The 21,397-nt window shown below is 42.4% G+C and overlaps 1 protein-coding gene across 3 annotated transcripts in view; it reads left to right on the top strand.

Moving 5' to 3' along the window:
• The window catches only part of ZFP91 (ZFP91 zinc finger protein, atypical E3 ubiquitin ligase), a 96,863-nt gene that overhangs the window by 32,099 nt on the left and 43,367 nt on the right, over positions 1-21,397 (top strand). For all 3 annotated transcript variants that reach the window (XM_089683692.1, XM_089683690.1, XM_089683691.1), the window contains exon 3: positions 2,037-2,228. In XM_089683692.1, coding sequence (XP_089539818.1) covers positions 2,037-2,228 — 192 coding nt within the window. The remainder of the gene's footprint in view (positions 1-2,036; positions 2,229-21,397) is intronic.

Consider the following 21,397-nt stretch of genomic DNA (forward strand, 5'->3'; position numbering starts at 1 on the left):
TCTGCAGCAGAGATCCTGGAAGGAAAGGTGTTGGGGTGGGCAATACAAATGAACCAGGTGTCTGTACTCTGCCTGACTCTAGGACAGTGGTTCTCAACCTTCCTAATGCCGCAACCCTTTAATACAGTTCCTCATGTTGTGGTGACCCCCAACCATAAAATTATTTTCCTTGCTACTTCATAACTGTAATTTTTGCAGTGAGAAGAGTAGTGCCACATCATTGGTGTCAGTGAGAGGAGTAGTGCCACATCACTGATGTCAGTGGGAGGAATAGTGTCCCATCGTTGGTATCAGTGGGAGGAATAGCGTCCCATCATTGGTATCAGTGGGAGGAATAGTGTCCCATCATTGGTATCAGTGGGAGGAATAGTGCCACATTGTTGGTGTCAGTGTGGGAGGAATAGTGCCCCATCGTTGGTGTCAGTGGGGGAGGGGGGGGGAATAGTGCCCCATCATTGATACTAGTGTGGGGGGGAATAGTGCCCCATCATTGGTGTCAGTGGGGAGGAATAGTGCCCCATCGATGGTGTCAGTGGGGGGAGGAATAGTGCCCCACCGTTGGTGTCAGTGGGGGGAGGAATAGTTCCCCATCGTTGGTGTCAGTGGGGGGGGGGGGGAGAGGAAATAATGCCCCATCATTGGTGTCAGTGGGAGGAATAGTGCCCCATCATTGTTATTAGTGACACCAATGATGGGGCACTATTCCTCCCACTGACACCAATGATACTTACCTTGCTGACTCCTGCTCCAGCCTGGGCTCGCTCCCTCCCTCTCCCATCTACAGCCAGCATACCTGGCTGCAGCAGCACCATCTGCATGCTACAGACACTTACCTGTCAGCTGTCTTCCCTCTCCGGCCGCTCCCTCGCTCGATCTTCTTTGATCTTCGCGCTGCTGCTCGGCTGCACCTCTCCAAGCTCCACCTCTCCAAGCTCCACCTCCTCGCCGGTGATTGGCTGTCTGTGTGCCTCGCCTGAGCTACAGTTCCGGCGGCCAATCACTGGCGAGGAGGCGGAGCTGTTGATTGATCCCGGGGATGTGGCCAGATGACAGGGGCGGCATGTCATCCCGCGCACACATCGCGGTCCAGGGAAATGTGGACGTATCTGCATGTGGGCGGACCCGCCTGGAGACTAATAGAGGAGCGGTGTCTCGGTTCCTAAGATCATCGGAAATATGTGTTTTACGATGGTCTTAGGAGACCCCTGTGAAAGGGTTGTTCGACCTTCAAAGGGGTCGCGACCCACAGATTGAGAACCGCTGCTCTAGGAGATCCCACCCCAGCATGGTGTGAGCAAGAGAGCCCACTGTACATAGTGCCATCTGCACTGCTCTCCTGCACATTTTACCCACTTAAATATTTAATATTTGTAAAATACTCAACCTTGCCTGTTCTAGAGTGTGCACACTTGTTCTAGTAAACTTAAAGCTGAACTCTGAAAGTATCAAAATAATTAAATATCCCCCCTCCTTCCCCAACTGATTTTTTTGCCCCATGTGTCTAGTATGACGTAACGTCTTCACTTCAGGTCCTCTTTCTCCAGCACTGGGATGCGGACTGACCATCTGCATCATCAAGTAGGACAATAGGCCGAGTCAGCAGAATAGGATGTTGTGACAGTGATATGTGGAGCAAAGACTGGAAAGAAGAATGGCTCTGGGGGACTGACTGTCACATCCATGGGGGGGGGGGGGGGTACTATAAGTCCCTGGATTGGGGGGGAGTACCATAGGTCCCTGGATTGGGGGGGGTACCATAGGTCCCTGGATTAAAGCAAGTAATATTATGTTTGATCCCCTGGAAAAGGAGAGCATTAAGTGAGGGGGTATATTTAAAACATATTGCTGCCCAGAATTAGTCTTTACATGCTATTATATAAATAAGTTCAAGTTAAATAAGCTATCACTGACCTAAAACTTTCCTTTCCCTGAAATAGTTACCAGATTGAGACTAACCATAATATGGTGCCATATTGCCAACAGGTTTTCTTTCCTGTCCATTCTAGAACTTAACCATATTTCCTTCTACCTTTCAGCACCAAAGTGTGAGGTGGAGGAAGTCGGGGTTCAGCAGATGGAGCCGGTGGTTTTGATTCAGGATCAGCACATAGAGGTGGTGGAGCACCGTGCTGTGGTGAGGGAAGGGGTCCTGCGTAGCACGCGTTCTGATTCTCCTACGCTGGAGCTCATCTGCAAGTCTGAACCTAATCCGGTTGATCTGGTTTACGGTAAGCAAGAATAAATGCATCGTCATTGTCCAGCAGAGGTGGAGATGGTCTGCTCATAGGTGAAAACACACTGGTAATTTATTGGTTAACTAATGCTGCAATGGAATGCTGTGGGGAAGGTAGACATTATACTTAGTGTTACTGAACCCACATCAGTAAAATCAGTCAGTATATGCAGTAAAGCATTCTTGTTATACCTACTGTGGAACTAAGGGGTTAATCCTCTGTACAGTGCAAAAAGGCTGTTTGATTTTGTCTTCTCTGATCCTCCCCTTCTTCTACTGTCTCCAATCCATCTGCTGATAGAACCAGAGCCTTGGGGGAAGCTGCACATGCTCAGTTTGGTGTGTATTGCTGAAGAGTTTTCTTTTCTTGGCAGAGTGCATGTGATCAGCACAGGGCCAATCAGCACTGTCCAGACAGGGGGTCAGGGGTTATGCAATCTCATTGGACAATCAGAGGAGAAGGAAAACTTCTCCAACAAGCTTTAACCAGTGCTCAGCTGGACACTGATAGAAATCACAAGACTGCTATATACTGCTGATGAGAAAAGGTATTTAGCAGTTTATATTTACTAAAAAAAATTGCACTTGCATGTTCTGTGTACTGTGGGAGACCAGATATAGTGAATGCAGGGTCCGGGGAGACCAGATATAGTGAATGCAGGGTCCAGGGTTTAGTAACACTTTAAATTCAATAAAAAAAAAATGTTTTTAACCACTTCCTGACCACCCTATAGCAGAAATGCTGCTACAGGGTGGCACGGGAGCACATATATACGTAATTTTGTATTTCCTGGTAGGGGACGCATGCCCTACCCACGCCGCCATTGGTTTCCGCAGCTGTCAATCACCGGGCCCCGGACGGTAATTACTCGCCGGAGCCTGGTGATTTCCGACGATCACCGACGGGAAGGAGGACTGTTTTGTTTACTAACAGTCCTCCCTGTCAGCTCGAGCACACTGCTCTGGATGGCTGTGCACAGCACAGCCATCCAGAGCAGTGTGATTACAGTGAATCACATACACACACTACCCCCCAGTAAAACACTCCCTGCACATAGTTAACCCTTTGATCGCCCCTCATGTTAACCCCTTCCTGCCCAGTGCCATTAGTACAGTGTCAGTATTTTTTTGTAGCACTGATCACTGTATTAGTGTCACTGGGGACATCAGCAACACCCAGTCAATTCCCCCCAGTGTCAGAATGTCCGCCGCAGTCCTGCTATAAGTCGCTGATTGCCACCACTACTATTACAAATAAAAAAAAATAATAAAATCCCAGTATATATACCGCCATTTGTAAATGCTATAACTTTCACATAAAACAATTAATTTACACATATTAGGTTTTTTTTTTTAGTAAAGACATGTCGCAGAATACATTTTGGCCTAAATTTATGATGAAATTTGATTTTTTTTACATTTCTTTACTAGACATGTTTAATAGCAAAAAGTAAAAAATGTTGTTTTTTTTCTCAAAATTGTTGGACTTTTTTTTTTTCTTTCTTTTTTATAGTGCAAAAAATTAAAAACGCAGAAGCAATCAAATACCACTGAAAGAAAGCTCAGTTTGTGGGGAACAAAAAGATGTAAATTTTATTTGGGTACAGTGTTGTACGACCGTGCAAATGTCAGTTAAAGTAATGCAGCACCGTAATGCAAAAAATGCCCTGGTCAGGAAGGGGGGTAAATCCTCAGGAGGGCAAGTGGTTAATGCAAGTAGTGTAAGTCCCTGAATTTTAATAGAACTAGGGGCCAGTTAGGTGTACTGCATGCAAATACAACACTGACAAGGTGGTGGAGTGACAGAGTGGGTTGTTGCTGCTGCTTTACTGTTCAGTCACAGTTTGTTGGCCGATTGACCAAGTTTTAAATGCAGAAAAGTAAGTTCACCAGGCCAGATATTCTGTCTGGAAGGGCTGTGTATATCTTAGGACTGGATGGACAGAAATATAAGTCCTTTGACACATACAACAGATCCCAAGGGTGGGTAACTGTGGCCCTCCAGCTGTTGTAGAACTACAAGTCCCATGAGGCATTGCAAAACTGACAGTTATAACCATGACTCCCAAAGGCAGAGGCATGATGGGACTTGTAGTTCACCAACAGCTGGAAGGCCACAGTTGCCCACCCCTGCCATATATGTATTTAATGTGTGTATTCATCTGGAGTTCACCTTTTTGAGACATGTTACATGTTCCATCCGTATTTAAGGTGGAACATGTAACATGGTTCAGCAGCTGCAGCTTCTCCCGCTCTCTCCCCTCATTTTGAGTGTGAGCGGGGGAACTTCTCCCCTGCGCCCACTGTCACTGTTCAAAAATATTGTGGCTGTGCAGGGCTCCGTCCACATGGCCACATCATTCATTCAGCCTTTGGGGGTGATGGCTTGTAGTTCTGAATGGATTGCAGGGTTGCTAATGAGCGCCTCCTAGTTCATTCACAAGCCCTGCAGCTTGTAAACAGTCAGCCCGTATACAGGCTGTACTGAAAGCTGCAGGGCTTGTGTGCAGGAGTCTAGCTTTGTCCCCGATCCAATAATCACAGGTGCAATGCTTTGCAGGCTTCTTAGGGAAAAAATATTAAATGCACTTTTTTTTTTCCCTGCAAAAATATGTCCGTTCATTATTTTTTCCCCAAAAGGTGAACTTAACCTTTAAAAGAAACGTGGCAAAAGAAAAATGGAGGTTGCCTTTGCTGATTTCGTATGCTGGCCTTGTGTCGACAGTACTTCTGATTTGCTGGTTCGAGACAAGTATGCATCTTCAGAAGGGGACCTGCAGTGGCAACCTCTCTATTCCTGTCCGACCGGGTTTCCTTTAACACTCCAGGCTGGATTAAAAAGAGAAGTCACAGTTTAATTAAGTCATGTATTCATAAGTAAATAATTGTAGTATGTTTTTAAATAGAACAAGAAGGCATAGGCTTCTCCCCAGTGTTTCAGGAAGGTTTTGGATCTGGATTTTTCACATGATCTGTTTGGTTACTGATGTGAATGTTCCTAGATTACCAGGGATTTCTTTCTTTTAGAGCAGGATATTGAAATCCCGAACACGATACTAGCTGCTAGAATAGCCATAGCGTGGTGTTTAAAACCAGTCGATGATCAAGTTTTGTTACAGAAAAGCTACTGTTGTCATGATCTCTGTATACCAACCAGAATTTATTTGATAAGATGTGGCAACCTTGGATACGATATCTATCACCGGAGGACTGAGGCGTGAGAGAATGCCTTCCTAACTGCTCTCGACATTCTTCCCTTTTTTTTTCTCCTGGGTGATTTACCAGCTGTATTTGTCAAGATACATGGCTAATGACCTTATGCACATATATGTTTCTCTATCTTTTTTCGTATGTGTTTTTTATTATTCTTTAAAACTGCAATAAACAGATTGAAATATTTAAATAGAACAAGAATAACTTCCTGAATATGTCTTGATATGACATGTATTCCCTGCACAGCATCACTCAGACTGAGAAACGGTGGGGCATCACTCTAAACCAGTAATCTCCAAACTGTGGCCTGGAGGCCATATGTGACCATTTGATTGCTCTTATCAGACCCTTGGGGTACTATTTTATCCACTAATAAAAACAAATGAGCATAATTTCCCCCCACTGATACCAATGAAGAGGCACAAGTCCTCCCAATGACACCAATGATTACGCACAATTCTTCCCAATGACACCAATGATGAGGCACAATTCTTCCCAATGACACCAATGATGGGTGACAATTTCTCCTATTAACACCAACAATGGGGCCCAATGACACCAATAATGGGGCATAATAATTCCCAGTGAAACCAGCGATGGGGCACAATTCCTCCCACTGGCATGAAAGATGGGGCATTGTTTTTTTTCCACTGATGTCGGGACCCTTTCTACTCCCAATGGCCCCAGTCTGGCCCCCCTAAAGTCTGAAGGACAGAAAACTGGCCCTCTGTTTAGAAAGTTTGGAGAGCACTGCTTTAAAGCAATCATGGCTTTGTTGTTTTGGACTATGCTGTCATTCTAAAGCTAGGTGCACACTGTCCAAATATTGGCCTGTTCAGCACGAACCGGCCAGCATTCGGGACATGTGTACAGCTGTCCTGCCAACAGAAGCTGGTCTAAGGACCAGCTTTTGCTGGAGGGACACACTGGAAAACCAACATCCGATCAGCGCTCGCAACCAGTGGAGGGAGACCCCTGTCTGAACATAAAGGCACAGTGGGAGAGATCGCTGTACTAACATAATTTCTTTCTTTTCTTTTTTTTTTTTCGTTCAGCCCGCCGGGTTGAGCAAAAAAACTGTGTGTAAAACAAGAAATATGCTTGCAAAACATACTTTCTTATTACTAGGGTAAAGTGCGACAGGCACAAATGTCAATTGCCACTTCAGAATATCGCTGTGACGATAAACTCTGTCCTTTGCCAAGGACATATTAGATGCATAGTAACTGTAACCTCACTCAAATGGCCATTGATGTATGTACTTGACCATTCACAGTTTAAAGCAATCTAGTTTTAACTTCAAACTATGGCCTCTGCACTGAACATAGATGTGACTTGATTGGTTGCACACCCAGCAAATGAAGATACAGGCTTTTCGTCAGTGATCGGCTTCTGACACACTTGGGGGGGGGGGGGGGGTCCTGATGGCCTTTGAAAGTGTATCTGTCACTTACTGTGTATAGGATGCAGTCATAAAGTGAAATAAATAAAAATAGAAATGAATATGGAAAAAAGAAGCATAAAAAAAGATAAAATAATAATCCACATACACCTAAGTACATTTAAGATGCACGGACAAAAGGTGTCTATTGCACTGCATTACATATATTAGGTATTCCTGCAAATGCTGATTATAATTGTAGCTGATTAGTTTGTGTTAATTTCAGAAACCTTTGCACAACTATTACTTTCAAAATTACAATTTTTCAAGTTCTAAGTGTCTTGCATTTTTTCTGAAGTCTTCCAAGCCTTTAATGAGCATGTAAAAAAATAGCAATGTTCAGCCATCTGAAGTAAGAAATGGCAAGCAATGAAAGGTTAAACGTGTGTTTTTACCATACAGGGTAAAATAACTGGTTACCTTTACCCACAGACCTCAACAGGTATATATACTTACTTTCACTTCACTCATTCAGCCACTGGGAGTGAACGGAAGGCAGAGTGTAAGCTACACATATCTGAAGTCATTGTTCATAAACATCTATGGCTTACTGGCCCAAACTGTCAAATAGATGAGAGCCTCTGGATCATAAATGTGGTCCGTGCAAAAAATGGAAACTTATATCAATATATACAGAAATTTTCCTTTCCTGGTCACAGGACTATTGCAAAGCTTGCAAGTGCTGACCACCACACAACAGCCTATTCCCTGTACAATGCTAGGAACAAACTGGATGCTTTCGTATGCTGCCATGGATTAGGGCCAGGAAAGGAAAATTATTGTAAGTATTTGATACAATTTTCCATTTTCTTGGCACCAGCATGGCAGAATACATGTGGTAGACCAATAATTAGCTACCAGAGTGGGAAACGTAGGCTAGTGAGTAAGCTACCGCCTTCCCGTCAAAGTCAGCTGTAGTGAGGACTACTGAGTCCATTATTTCTGCTGAAGGAAGGTGCCATAAGAGGATCTGTTTGGCTGTCCTGCCTATTGTGTTGGTTGACATCTTTGAATAAGATGCCCACAGTATGCAGTTGCTGATAGTTGAATGTGCAGCAATAACTTACGGTGGCTGCAGTCCAGTTGTATATTGGGGTCTTTGAATTAACTTTAGGAATTGCAAGGCAATAGTACACTTCTACCCTTTTTAGCTTCTTATGTTCTAGGTATAGCTGTTCTGGCTACCTTAACGACTGTTAATTACAAAAGTGTGCTATCCTTGATCTGGATGAATTGTGGCAATACTTAACCTAAGGCTAGTCAGAGCAATCCCACTGTGGGATAGGCAAACTGCAAATACCCACAGGCTTGTGATGCAACAACAGTAAATCTGTGAACTGCATGCAGCTCAAAGAGCTTGCCCAAGGGTTCTTATACTAGAAGTTGGCTTCAGATGAAGCCGAATGCCCACCTAGTAGAATATAGAGAAAGTGAGGATAGAAGTCTAGGTGGCAGATCTGAGAAACATTCATCTGTGGCCAAAAGCTCAGGATGTACTCCATAAATTTAGTAGAGTTCATCCTGTCAAAAAGGGATGGAACCTGAGCCCCAGATCATGGGGTTGGGTGAAGGTCTGCTTAGTCAATTTGACATGGTAGAACTAAAAATCAGAGTTAGTACTGGTCTAATTTGAAGAACAATTGATAATAGCCTGCCTGAAAGAAGTGGAGGCTGAGAGACTTTCCATCCAGACCAGCCACAGCTAATCATAGATGGGAACTACCTTTAAATAATCTGGAGACACAAAAGGATAAGGATGGCCTGTTTAGACAGACAGATAGAACCACCCTAGACAAGATGAAAAACTGTGTCTCAACACAACATTGTCTTATGAAAAAACAGAAGGATTCCATGCCGGATAAGGCTACCAGTCCAGACACTTGCCTCACCAAGCGAAGGTTACAAGTGAACTACTTATGATCCCATGGAGTCACAATGCATAGTAATACTGAGAGCCCTAATGGTACAGCGAGCCAAACACTGGCCCAGGTCCAGCTGCAGAAGAGGAAACATTTGGGGAAGAAGTCCTGAGACTTACACCAAGATAGGCATGCATCGCATGCCCAGCGATATATTTAACAAGTAGAGCTCTGAGCTTAGCATCAATAGATCACTGGAATCCACAAAAATCTGTCTGACAGAACTTGAGGTTCTGTCGCCAACCATGAAGCTGAATAAGAAAATGTTCCATGGGAATAGAAAATTCTGATCCAGTAGAGCCCAACATTCTTTTAGGTTGGCGTACTACATCCCCCTGGGCCAGCCTGGAACAATGAGGAACACCAGAATGCCATCCATCATCTCAAGAGGAGATGTAACATACAGCTTTGGAGGACGTTCATATCTTTAAAAAAAGTTAGAAGACATGATTGTGTTGGAAATATGGTATCATAGCTCTATGGATCCACTCTCTTTTTTTTTTTTTCTGGAGGCAGACTCCAGAAAAGGAGAGCACTTCTGGGGAAAATCACCCTTCATTGTTGTATGTGAGACTACCTAGCACCTACCTATTCACAGAAGGGGTTCACTGCCTTGACAGAGCCTTTATCATCCAAAGGTCAGGGACTGTGCTGCAGGAGAGGCTGAACCTGCGTGCTTAACCACCAAAGGTGGAAGGTAACGGTTTGTTCTCTCCATGCTGGCCATGAGGACAAAAAAGGGAATGGGTTGTTGTGTGGGTGTCAACACTTTATAGCTTTGCTGTGGTCTTGTTGGCAGGCATAGGCCGTTATACTACCACTTGTATGCTGCCATGTTGGTACCAGGAAAAAGATTCCTTTCCAGTCCACTGAGGGACACTGGTCTTTAAACTTTGGGTGATGCTGCTGTCTATAGGAGAATTGGACAAAAAAATCTGCAGGCCAGCCTAGGGAAAATCCCTCCTACTACCAACATGCTCCAATTTTTTTTTTAGTGTTCTAGGAGGATGGATACCTTTTTCTTCAGTTCTGCTGTTAAAAAGTAACCTGTGACATTTTCTTCAGTCAAGACTTATCTCTACAGCACTGCTTTAGTTTTCCCCTCCGTTTTGCAGCTGTCCAGCTATTTTCCCCAGCCTGGATTTTGTGGTATCATTCTGGGATCCTGCTGGACTGAACATTGTAGGGCTAGCCTGTTATGACCTTCAGGTATTGGGTTTCGTGTGGTGCGGTTTCCATACCTCTGTCTGGTAAAAGTCAGCTGCGGAGTGCGTCTCAGGTCCAGAGCCACTGGTATTGCCACTGTGCTTGCCCTGTCTCTGAAAACTCAGTAAGTGGACAGGTCAGGATGAGCACTGGGAGCTCACTCAATTTTGTTGGCTGCTGGCATCAATACTCCCAATTTCCTGCTGATGTTTTTATAAAAGGGGTTAACAATGTGTGACCGAGCAGTAATGTAATTTACTGGGTGGAATGTTGTGCACACTCTGCTCCTTTCTTCCGTACAGCATCAACGAATCATCTCCCTGCTGTTATTAGGCTCTTTAGGTTCCTTGGGGCCTTCTAGATATGGGTATCATAGCTTCAGTCCCTCTTGTGGAATGTTTCCAGGGTTTTAATTCCGTCCTGCTCACTTTCCTAAAACAAAAAAGGTGCAATCACCCCACCTTGGACCTCAAAACCTTGAATGTCTACATTTAGGTCAAAATTTTGGATGGTATCCACCAAGTTTGCGATTTCCTTCCTTCAGCAGGCAGAATTTCTGGCTTCCGTGAACATAAAAGTGCTCACTTGCATGCCCCCATCTTTCCGTCACACGTTTTCTGAGGTTTCCTGTAGGACCAGTGCACTACAAGTTCACAGCTCTGCCGTTCGGCCTATATTTAGTCCCTCACCAATGTGTTGGCTCCAGTGTTAGTCTGGTTGCACGCTCATGGCAACCTCATTGTAGGATACTCTGATAACTGTTGACCGTCGACAAGGGCTCTGTTGGAAAACGTACAGTAACTCTAATTATGCAATTGTTATAGTGGTTGAGGTGGAACTTGGAGTCTTCAGAAATCATTTTTGGAACTTGTTCATTACCTGGAGGTATATTTGGTCTGTTCTTTGCTTAGGACACAGTGCTCCTTCCCCAAAAAAACTTTAGACTCTCTGGTCTGAGGTTTGAACTTGTCAATCTGGAAGGTTTCCGACTCTCCACTACTGCATGATGTCTTGAGGCGACTGATAGTAGCCTCCCTTTAGGCAGTGCTCTTTGCCCAATTTCACTCTAGACCTCTGAAACTGCATGTTTGCAAATTGAACCTGTCTCTTCTCTGGTTGATAAAATTGATGCCAGGGGCCAGGTTAGGCCAGGCATCTGGCTCTGGAATCTGTTCTTCCTGTTTTTTTGAGGATTCTCATGACTGGCGCCCTGTTGGTTCAGTGGTCAAGATTGTTGGAGGAATCTCATACCCCCGATAAACATCTTGGTGATTTGGCTCTTCAGGACTGGAGTTGAAGTGCTATCAGATCTATATTTTGTCAAACAACGCCACAGAATAGTGAATGACTGTCATCAGGTAGGAACCAAAAGTCTAGCTGTGGCAAGACAGGTACAATGAACACTTGGTCAGAACTTCATGTTCCAGCATTGTCAGCCATGTACATTCCAGATATAGACAATAAGCAGGCGGACTGGCGGAGGACGCCGGATGTGGACCTCCTTGGCATACGGTTCAACAACAAACTGGACAGGTTTATAAGGTAACCAAATGCCCCCTGCGCAATATGTGCCTCACTATATCAAAACTTAAATGTACCCTATAGTTGCCGCTAACGCTGATACGCGTTCCCACATCCACTAGGTACTTATATTATAAAAGTGCTGTGCAACCATGTGATAATCACAATGTGAATGACATGAAACCAAATATTATTTTGTATAAATTAACTTGAATCTTAAAAGAAAACCTATATGCATGCATATGTGCTAAAATCAATAGTAATTATTTGTGTTTAGTCCCAAGAATAATTGTGCAAATACCATACAAGATGAAAAGTGGCGCTCATCATGGAAGCAGTGGATAATAATTAGCACAAGTACATATGTCAAGGATTCGTTTAATGTGAAAGCAAAGGACTATTAATACTGTGTGGTGTTTGCATCATTTTTCTTGGGACTAAACAAAAATGATTACTATTGATTTTAGCACATATTTATTTATTATTTATTTATTTCAGGTACTTATACATATGCACGTATATATGTTTTTTTTGTTTTGTTTTTTAAGGTTCAAGTTGATTTATACAAACAGTGGTGTTTTGTAAATAATTTTGGATTCACATTGTGATTATCATATGGTTGCACAGCACTTTTATAATATACGAAACTGGATAGATCTGTTTCCAGGTTCGGGGTTCCATTGGTGGAAGCAGTGAATTCTGAGACAGCTCCATGGGATCAGTACATCCTGATCTATACCTTTCCTCCCATTAAACTTCTTCATACTTTGCAGGATCGAGATGGTGGGCATTCTGTTGATTCTTATTGCTTCAGGTTGGCAGACCTGGTACAACTTCAAGCAGACACACCATGGGCCCGCCCTGCCCACCATCTGAAAATACAATACCATGGGCCATTTGCCATCCTGCTTTTCTCGGTCGCTGGCTTTAACAGCAGCCCAGGGTTCTAATGAAAAGGGGCATCTTGGAATCTGTTATTCCTATGATTCTCCAGGCTGGGAAATCTGTTTTTAGCAAGGTTTATAATTTGATTTAGAAGAATTACTTTACTTGTTTTAAGTCTAGGAGCTTCTTTGTGAGCTGAATCCTCTCCTTGCTGTATTTGGGTCTGGACCAGAGTGTGAGGACTATCAAGGGTCAAGTCTCTGCTCTTTCCATTCTGTTTCTCTCTTTGGCTAAGACCTTTGTGTAGGGGGTCTCCCCATTTAGTTCCCACCATCCATTTCCTTGACTAACTGGATTCTGAATCTGCTTCTCTCTGTGTTTCAGAATCTGCTGCTTCAACCCATTAGAGAAAGAACTCCCACCATTCTCACCCACAATGTTTTTTTATGTAGCTATCACTTCTGCGAGATTAGTATTTGAACTGTCTTCTTGCAAAGAACCCTCTTTGGTCTTGCATAGGTAAAAGGTATTGTTGAGACCTTCTTGCCTATAGTAGTCTCTGCCTTTCAGTTTAACCAGGACTTTGTTTATCTGTACTTCTTTCTGGCTCCTGCTCATTGGATGGAATTTTTCCTCCTTTGGATTTGGTCCAGGCTTTGTGAGTCTACTTCTCAGCCATTGCTTCTTTTAGGATGACATTCCCTTTTTGTCATTCTGAATGGACCCTTGAAAAACATCATAGTTTCGCCTTAGACATACAGTGAGGAACAGAAGTATTTGAACACCCTGTGATTTTGCAAGTTCTCCCACTTAGAAATCATGGAGGGGTCTGAAATTCACATTGTAGGTGCATTCCCACTCTGAGAGACAGAATTTAAAAAAAAAAATTCAGGAAATCACATTGTATGATTTTTAAAGAATTTGTCTTGCACTGCTGAACATAATATCGCAGGGTGTTCAAATACTTCTGTTCCTCACTGTATCTATGTTGCTTGGGCCAATATTCAAGCTTATGGTCTCAAGGATCGGGTTCCATTTCTTTCTGTCAAGTGCACTCTACTAGTTTCTAAAATGCTTTTTGGACTTGTAAGGCTGCCACCTGGTCTTCTGTTCACACATTGCTTAAGTTCTATCAGGTGAACATTCCTGCCTCATCTGATGCCATCTTCGGACATAAGGACTTTCAGGCAGATTCAGGCAAGTCAGAGTTTTATTTTGTTGTTTTCTAGGGCCCGTTAGCAATTGCTGTTGCCTGCTCCTCATTGCCTTTTAGATGTTGCAAAGGAAAAAGTCTTCCTGTGTTCCTCAATGGACAAGAGAGAAAATCCAGAAGATCCTTTTCTTGGGTTCTATTGAGGGACACAGGACCTACACCACTGTGTCTATGATCATGCTCTAGGTACGTCTTTGTTTCAGAACTGCTAGCATACTAGTAGTAGCAGTTATTCTGTGCTGGCCTACAGTTTTTTGTTTGCCATATTCAAATACTACTGTAGACAGTAATATAATCCAAAGATTGCATACTTCCTGCATCACTTAATCGACTTCAAAATAGTGATTTTTCTTACAGCGAGTACAAAAATCCTATTTTCACAGATGGATGCATTGTGGTGGGCCCTAGGCTGTGGGTTAGCAAGTTTCTGGGGAGGGTGGAGTAAAAAGTACAGGTGTCTGACCCCCTATTCATATAGTAATCAGCGAAGACAGGTTTGTTGTTAAGGTAGCTGCTGCTGTAAATGTTGGAACTGAATAGGTCTCTGTAGTGAATTCTCCAGTAATAACAAGGGAGTCCTTTCAGATCGGAGCTTAGTCTAAATTATCACTCCTGGAATCTGTGCATCAGTTTAGTTAATTGTTGTTTTTTTTAAATCAGATCTTTTTTTTTTATTTATTGAAGTTTGGATCCATGTATACATATAATCATACAACCTCAATCTCCAGTGGAGTTTTGCCGTTAGTTCCAACAAGTTACAGTGTTATATTATAAAAGGTGTACATAGTCATGTATATCAAAGATATAAACAGATTCTAGACCACAACCTTTTCCAGATCCTTTTTTCTGGAAAAAAAAAAAAAAAACAAATTTCAAGACAGACTGGGAAAAAGAGAAGTTAAAATAACACAAAACATAAACCAAAATAATTTTTAACAAGTTAACAAAAACCAGCCTTCTTCTGAACTGAACTCTGAGAGTCAAACCTCCTCAGCTCATCTACGTGCAATATAGTAAATAGAAAGTCTGATTCAGTATTTGCCAAAAGCAGAGTTTTACCGTATGTATACAGCTATATCCCTAATTCCCATTCAAGGGTTGATGGGACAATAATTATGTCACAGTAGACCTGTCCTTAACTAATTGTGTTGATGCTAATCCCGGTGTCCCCAACCATGCATCCCAGACTTTTGTAAATTTCTGGGCACATCCTCTATGTTGATAGTTATTGTTGTGCAGAGTAATAGCTAGACAGCTCAACACACACAACCTAAAAACCCAAAAATGAAGGACAAATAAAAAAAAATGGCTTTGAAAGCCTCTTTCCAAAATGAAGTTACCTTGTGTTTGTTCATGTTGCTCAGGGATAGCACTGTTCTGTGCAAGGCATAGGCTGGGTGTCTATAGCAAAGTGCAGGCTTGTATAGTTAAATTGAATAGTGGCGGAACTATATTGGGTTTGATGCGCTTTCTGAAAGCACGCCAAAACTTTTGATTGCAGAAGGTTTGATGAGCTCTCAGAAAGTGCACCACAGCTGCAAGATTTAACACAAGTCTGGCAAATGCAGCTAAACTGCAGCGCATCTGTGTGAAAGGGCTCAGGGCAATAAGGGCTTGGTTACATTTGCGGTTTCGAAGGCAGAAAAACCCCATAGTTGAGACGTGTTTTCATGTTTTTACCCCCCAACCATTGGTGTAGCGTCAAGCGTTGCAATCCCTGACGCTGTGCGGCCTGTCACATTCTGTTTTACACTTGGACAGGAAGAGTGGTGAGGGTGGCATATACAGGAACCAATCCTCTCCATCTTCCTCCTTCAACTGCTGAAAGCTGGATTCTCCTCCTCTCCCTCCCGCCGACATTCAGCGGCTGCAGGAGGAAAGTGTTCATTGTGATATTTAGAATCAAAAATTCAAATTTCTTATCCATTTAATTTTGTTGTGGCCTGCAACCGGTCACCAAACCACTTAAGTGGTTGATCGCCTCTGCTCTATACCATGCTGGTCAAATTGTATCTTTCTGGAGGTAACCTCGTGCACAGGGGCAAAATCATGCTGGAACAGAAAATGGCCTTTCTCAAACTGTTGTTTAGAAGCATATCTATGGTTAAAATGTAAAATCCTATTTATTTCCACAGTGAATTTTCAGTTATTTCTAGCCTACCATTATTAATGTGAACGATCCAGAGAACCTGCTGCCTGAACTTCAGTTATATTGCAGAAGTGCTGAAGAGAAGGAGTTTCAGGAGGCATAGTCAGTGCAGGAAACATACCACATGTGACATCATCACTGCTTGCAGGCACCAAGTTACCATGGGATATGTAGTTCTTAAAAAATGAAAGACACGAGAAGAGAAGCTGCAAGACATGCAGGGAAATCCAGGAAGTTATTGGAAGAGATGGGCAGCTGATAGGTTTCATGTAAGCATACATTGGATTGTCAAAAATAACATTACTTGCATTGCTGAGGTTATAAAATAAAAGCATACGCTGTGACTGTAGAATTCCTTGAACCTTTTTCTGCAGGTGTAAAGCACATGTGCAGTGGGTGGGCCTTAACGCCAAGCTGCCGCACATACAGTTGTGTTCAAAATAATAGCAGTCAGACATCACTAACCTGATCAATCGCTGTTTTTGATAGAAATGATATTTCTATATGGCAAATAATTTACTAGCAGGTGTAGTAGAGTAATAGAAATCCAACAGACCCAACAGTCATGACATGCATGCTGCTGATTCTGTGTAATTGAATCACTAATTTGAAGGGGCATGTTCAAAATAATAGCAGTGTGGAGTTCTATTAGTGAGGTCATTCATTCTTTGAAAAACAGGTGGCAATTATTGCCCTTATTTAAGGAAGGAAGGCAGCAAATGTTGTACATGCTGGTTACAGTGCATTTCTCTCTGAAATTGAGAAAAATGGGTCGTTCCAGACATTGTTCAGAAGAACAGCATACCTTGATTAAAATGTTGATTGGAGAGGGGAAAACATATAAAGAAGTGCAGAAAATGATAGGCTGCTCAGCTAAAATGAAGCAAATGCTTTAAAATGGCAACCAAAACCTGAAAGATGTGGAAGAAAGCAAGAAACTACCATTCAAATGGATAGAAGAATAGCCAAAATGGCAAGGACTCAGCCAACAATCAGCTCCAGGAAGATCAAAGAAGGTCTAAAATTACCTGTGAGTACTATTACAATTAGAAGACGCCTATGTGAAGCTAAGCTATCTGCAAGAAGCCCCCGCAAAGTCCCACTTTTGAAAAAAAGACGTGCTGAAGAGGTTACAATTTGCCAAAGAGCACATTGACTGGCCTAGAGAGAAATGGCGCAACATTTTGTGGACTGATGGAAGTAAGATTGTTCTTTTTGGGTCTAGTGGCCGGAGACAGTTTGTCAGACGACCCCCAAACACTGAATTCAAGCCACAGTACACTGAGAAGACAGTGAAGCATGGTTGCGCAAGCATCATGATATGGGGATGTTTCTCATACTACAGTGTTGGGCTTATTTATCGCATACCAGGGATCATGGATCAGTTTGAATACATCAGAATACTTGAAGTGGTCATGCTGCCTTATGCTGAAGAGGAAATGCCCTTGAAATGGGTGTTCCAACAAGACAACGACCCTAAACACACCAGTAAACGTGCAACATCTTGGTTCCAGACCAACAAGATTGACGTCATGGAGTGGCCAGCCCAATCCCCGGATCTTAATCCAATAGAAAACTTGTGGGGTGACATAAAAAATGCAGTTTCTGAGGCAAAACCAAGAAATAGAGAAGAACTGTGGAATGTAGTCCAATCATCCTGGGCTGGAATACCTGTTCACAGGTGCCAGAAGTTGGTTGACTCCGTGCAACACAAATGTACAGCAGTTCCCTGAAACAGTGCTTATACAACTAAATATTAAGTGATTCAAAGGAAAGCAAAATCTTCAAACATTTTTCAGTTTATATAGTGAATGTTTGAGTTTGTAAAGAAGAATACAAACACTGCTATTTTTTTGAACAGTCTAATCACTTTTCTTCAATTTTTTTAGAGGAACAACACAAATTTGATATATTTTTCTTCATGTTTTGATTTGGAATAGAATGTGTAGTGTTCCCAATGCATTTGTGTGTATGGAAATAAAAGCTATTAGAAAGATTTTGAGCTTTATTCACTTTTTTCAACACACTGCTATTATTTTGAACACAACTGTATGCATCAATGCATTTCCAAAGGTATGTGATAAGAACGCTAACAGCACACTGGTTGGGCTATCACTGACAGCTGCTGGTCACTGTGATCAGGAACCAGCATGTGACCTCTGTGACAACCTATCACAGCCATCTCCACCTCCTGGCATTAATACCCACTTTAGGGGCCGCCAGGGGTTATGGCTGGAAGTGCACTATTGTACAAAATGTCTTTTGTGTTGTCGCATTAACGGTACCTTAAACTAGATACTGCACACCTGAGCGTTATCATTTGGAGGGGTGTCCACATACTTTGGGCCAGAGAATGTAATTTACAGTAGAGTTCCAGCTCCCATCATAAGTTGCAAAATATGTGTACTGGTTGAACTAATCTTTTTGTGAAGGAGTTATTTTGAGAAAATGATTTGAATAAATTTAGAGATTAAGAAATATTCAGTAGGGTTTTAGAGGGAACATTGCATGGTATTACAATGGATACTGTATCATTATTAGATGTGTAATTGTAATCAAGCAGTCACACATTCTTGCGATAGAGCCTGTGATCACATTCATTAGAAATGGTCTGATAAAGCCTTTTTCAACCAGGGTGCCTTCAGATTTCTTCAGGGGTGCCTTGGCAAAATGCCTATAAATTGCTCAGATATTGTGTACAAGGGAGGATCAAACCTGCCTTTTAATAACACAAAGCCACATGTTTTCATTGTGCACCATTACATCCTGCTAGCTGCCAATGTCCTAACAACCAATGGCATCATCGGTTGATAAGGAGGACATCGGGGACCTGCACAGCATTCTTATTTGCATCTCCACTCTTAGCACTAGGGTCACATTAGATGAGTGATAGAGAAACTGAGGGAGAAGAGGAACATTGGAATACTAGTCAGTACCTGTGGCTCGCCTGTACAAATCCTGTTCTGGTGCCCAGAGCAACGGGGTAGATGGGGGTGCTGCAGTTAAAAATCATGGGGCCCCGTCATAGAAGTCAGTTGTGCTGCAGTGGGACCAAAGGGGGATTAGTCCTAGTAATTACTAGGACTAATCCCCCTTTTGTCCCACTGCAGCACAACTGACTTCTATGATGGGACCCCATGATTTCTAACTGCAGTCCTGGCAGCATCTATAGAAAGCAGGCACCCTTCTTCCACCTTCTTGATGACTGGCCCATAACTATAGTGTCAGCCTCTCTGACCAGTAGTGAGGTGTGGGAAGATGCAGGCCTGACCTGACTATATGATAGAGATGACATTTGTACAATAGTGTACCCTAGTTTTTTTGGCTTTTGCAATGTTCTGAAAGTTATGCAAACATAAACCTCTAGATGTTTATTTCAATATCTGCAAATGCATAGTTATAAAGGTCCTAGTCCCTTAACGATACTGTACAGTGGGTATAGAAAAGAATCTCCCCTCCCCTTTAAAATAATAAAAGTTTGTTACTTTGCAGCCTGAAATGAAGACAGACACTTTTTGTTTTATCCAGTTGTATTTACTCAGTGCAACTTATAACATCCAAGTGAAAGATATAACTCCAACATGTCAGAAAAAAAAAATCAAAAACAAAATCACGGAGTTGGAAAAAGGATCACCCCTTGTATCAGTATTTTTGTTTATCCCCTTTTGCTTTAATTCCAGCCTTTTGTCTGTTGGGATTTGTCTCTGCTAACTTTGCGCATCTAGACTTTGCAATATTTGCCCGCTATTCTTTGCAGGACTGCTTAAGCTCTGTTAAATCTGATGGTGACCATTTGTGGACTGCAGTCTTCAAGTCATTCCACAGATTTTCAATGGGGTTTAAGTCTGTGCTCTGACTAGGCCATGCAAGGACATTCACCTTTTTCTCCTGTCACCACTGTGCGCTTTGGCTCATTATAATGTTGGAAGGTAAACCTTCTTCCCATTGACAATTTTCTGGCAGAGGGCAGAAGAATTTTGACGGTATTTTGCCCCATCCATTTTTCCTTCTATCCTGACAAGTGCTCCAGTCCCTGCTGCAGAGAAACCCCCCATAACAAGATATCCCCCTGCTCCATGCTTTATTGTAGGAATGGTGATATTTGGATGGTGAGCTGGATTGGATTTCCTTTTGAGCTGGATTGGATATCGTTTGGTGTTGAGGCCAAATAATTCAATTTTAGTCTCATCTGACCAGAAAACCTTATTCCATGTAGCTTTAGAATCTTCAAAGGCAAAGCTCAGTCATGACTGCATGTGGCCTTTCTTGAGGAGTGACTTGTTTCTTGCAACCCTCCCATACAAGCCACATTTGTGGAGAATTTGTGATATTGTTGTCACGTGCACACAATGACCACTGGATGTCATAAATTCCTACGACTGCTTCAGAGTTTCTGTAGGCCTCTTGGTAGCCTCTCTGACCATTTTCCTCCTGGCTCTTTCATCCTGACCCAGGGAGGGTTTGTGTTGTACCAAATACCTTCCACTTCTTAATAATAGACTTCACTGTGCTTCTAAGCATTGATAAAGTCTTTTAAATGTTTTTGTATCTATCTCCTGACTTGTCTATCCACAACCTTATCCTGGAGATCTTTTGACATTTCCTTGCCACCCATAGTTTGCTTGCTTCAGTTGCACTATCAGAAACTGAAATACTCCCAGGAAAGCTCTTTTCATGTTGAGCTAATCAAAATGACCACAGCTGATCACAGTTGAAAGTCAAATTTTTGTGCCATGGAGGAGGTGATTAGCTACATCTGATTGAGTTTACAAGTCATTTTTTTGGAGGAGGGTGATCCTTTTTCCAACTCGGTGATTCTGTTTTTGAATATTTTTTGTGAAATGTTGGTATTATATCTTTTTCACTTGGATGGTATAAGTTGCAAAAGTAAATACAGCTGGATAAAACACAAAGCGTCTGTCTTAATTTCAGGCTGGATGATTCTTTTCTATACCCACTGTATATTCCATTCTTTTCTTCAACCATTAGAAAAGTTTAAAATCAATTAACCTGCGCTTGGGTAAATACACTAATCATGTAACTACAGAACATGAAATAAAAATCAGAGAAAAGCAGTTCGCATATCAGGCAATATACATAATAAAAAATAAATCAAATTGCAGCGCTAATCAAAAACATTAAGTCCAATTAATCAATATAATTCCAGTTTAAAATGTCCCAAGTGAAGTTCCCATGATCCACCATCACCAGAACACTCGAATGGTTCAGCCTCTTACTAGAAATTCTGACCGAAACACACCGGTCAATTTACGCAACTCAAATGGGGGATGAATATGTGCAGATCATGGAACTGGCAATCCTCATCAAGATAGATTTCAATCTTCCTCTCAAAAGATCTAAAAAGGTCCTGTCTTCTGAACATGCGCAGTTGCTTCAGGGAATAGACATCTTCATGGGCTACTAATTTTACCGCTACACCAGTCCCCATACTGGCAGTAGTGAGACCCCCTCCTCCACACACATGGCACTGAATGTGCGACAGTAGTGGTGTGATGTTGGCATGTGAACAGGGACAAGGACATGGAGTGCCAGATGATGGTCACCATGGACAGCAGGCGGTGTCAGTAGTCCATCTAAAAGACAGGACCTTTTTAGA

The sequence above is a fragment of the Staurois parvus genome, unplaced genomic scaffold, assembly GCF_062004578.1.
Source record: "Staurois parvus isolate SC_StPar_1 unplaced genomic scaffold, SC_StPar_1.0 ptg000320l, whole genome shotgun sequence".
NCBI classification, from domain to species: Eukaryota; Metazoa; Chordata; class Amphibia; order Anura; family Ranidae; genus Staurois; species Staurois parvus.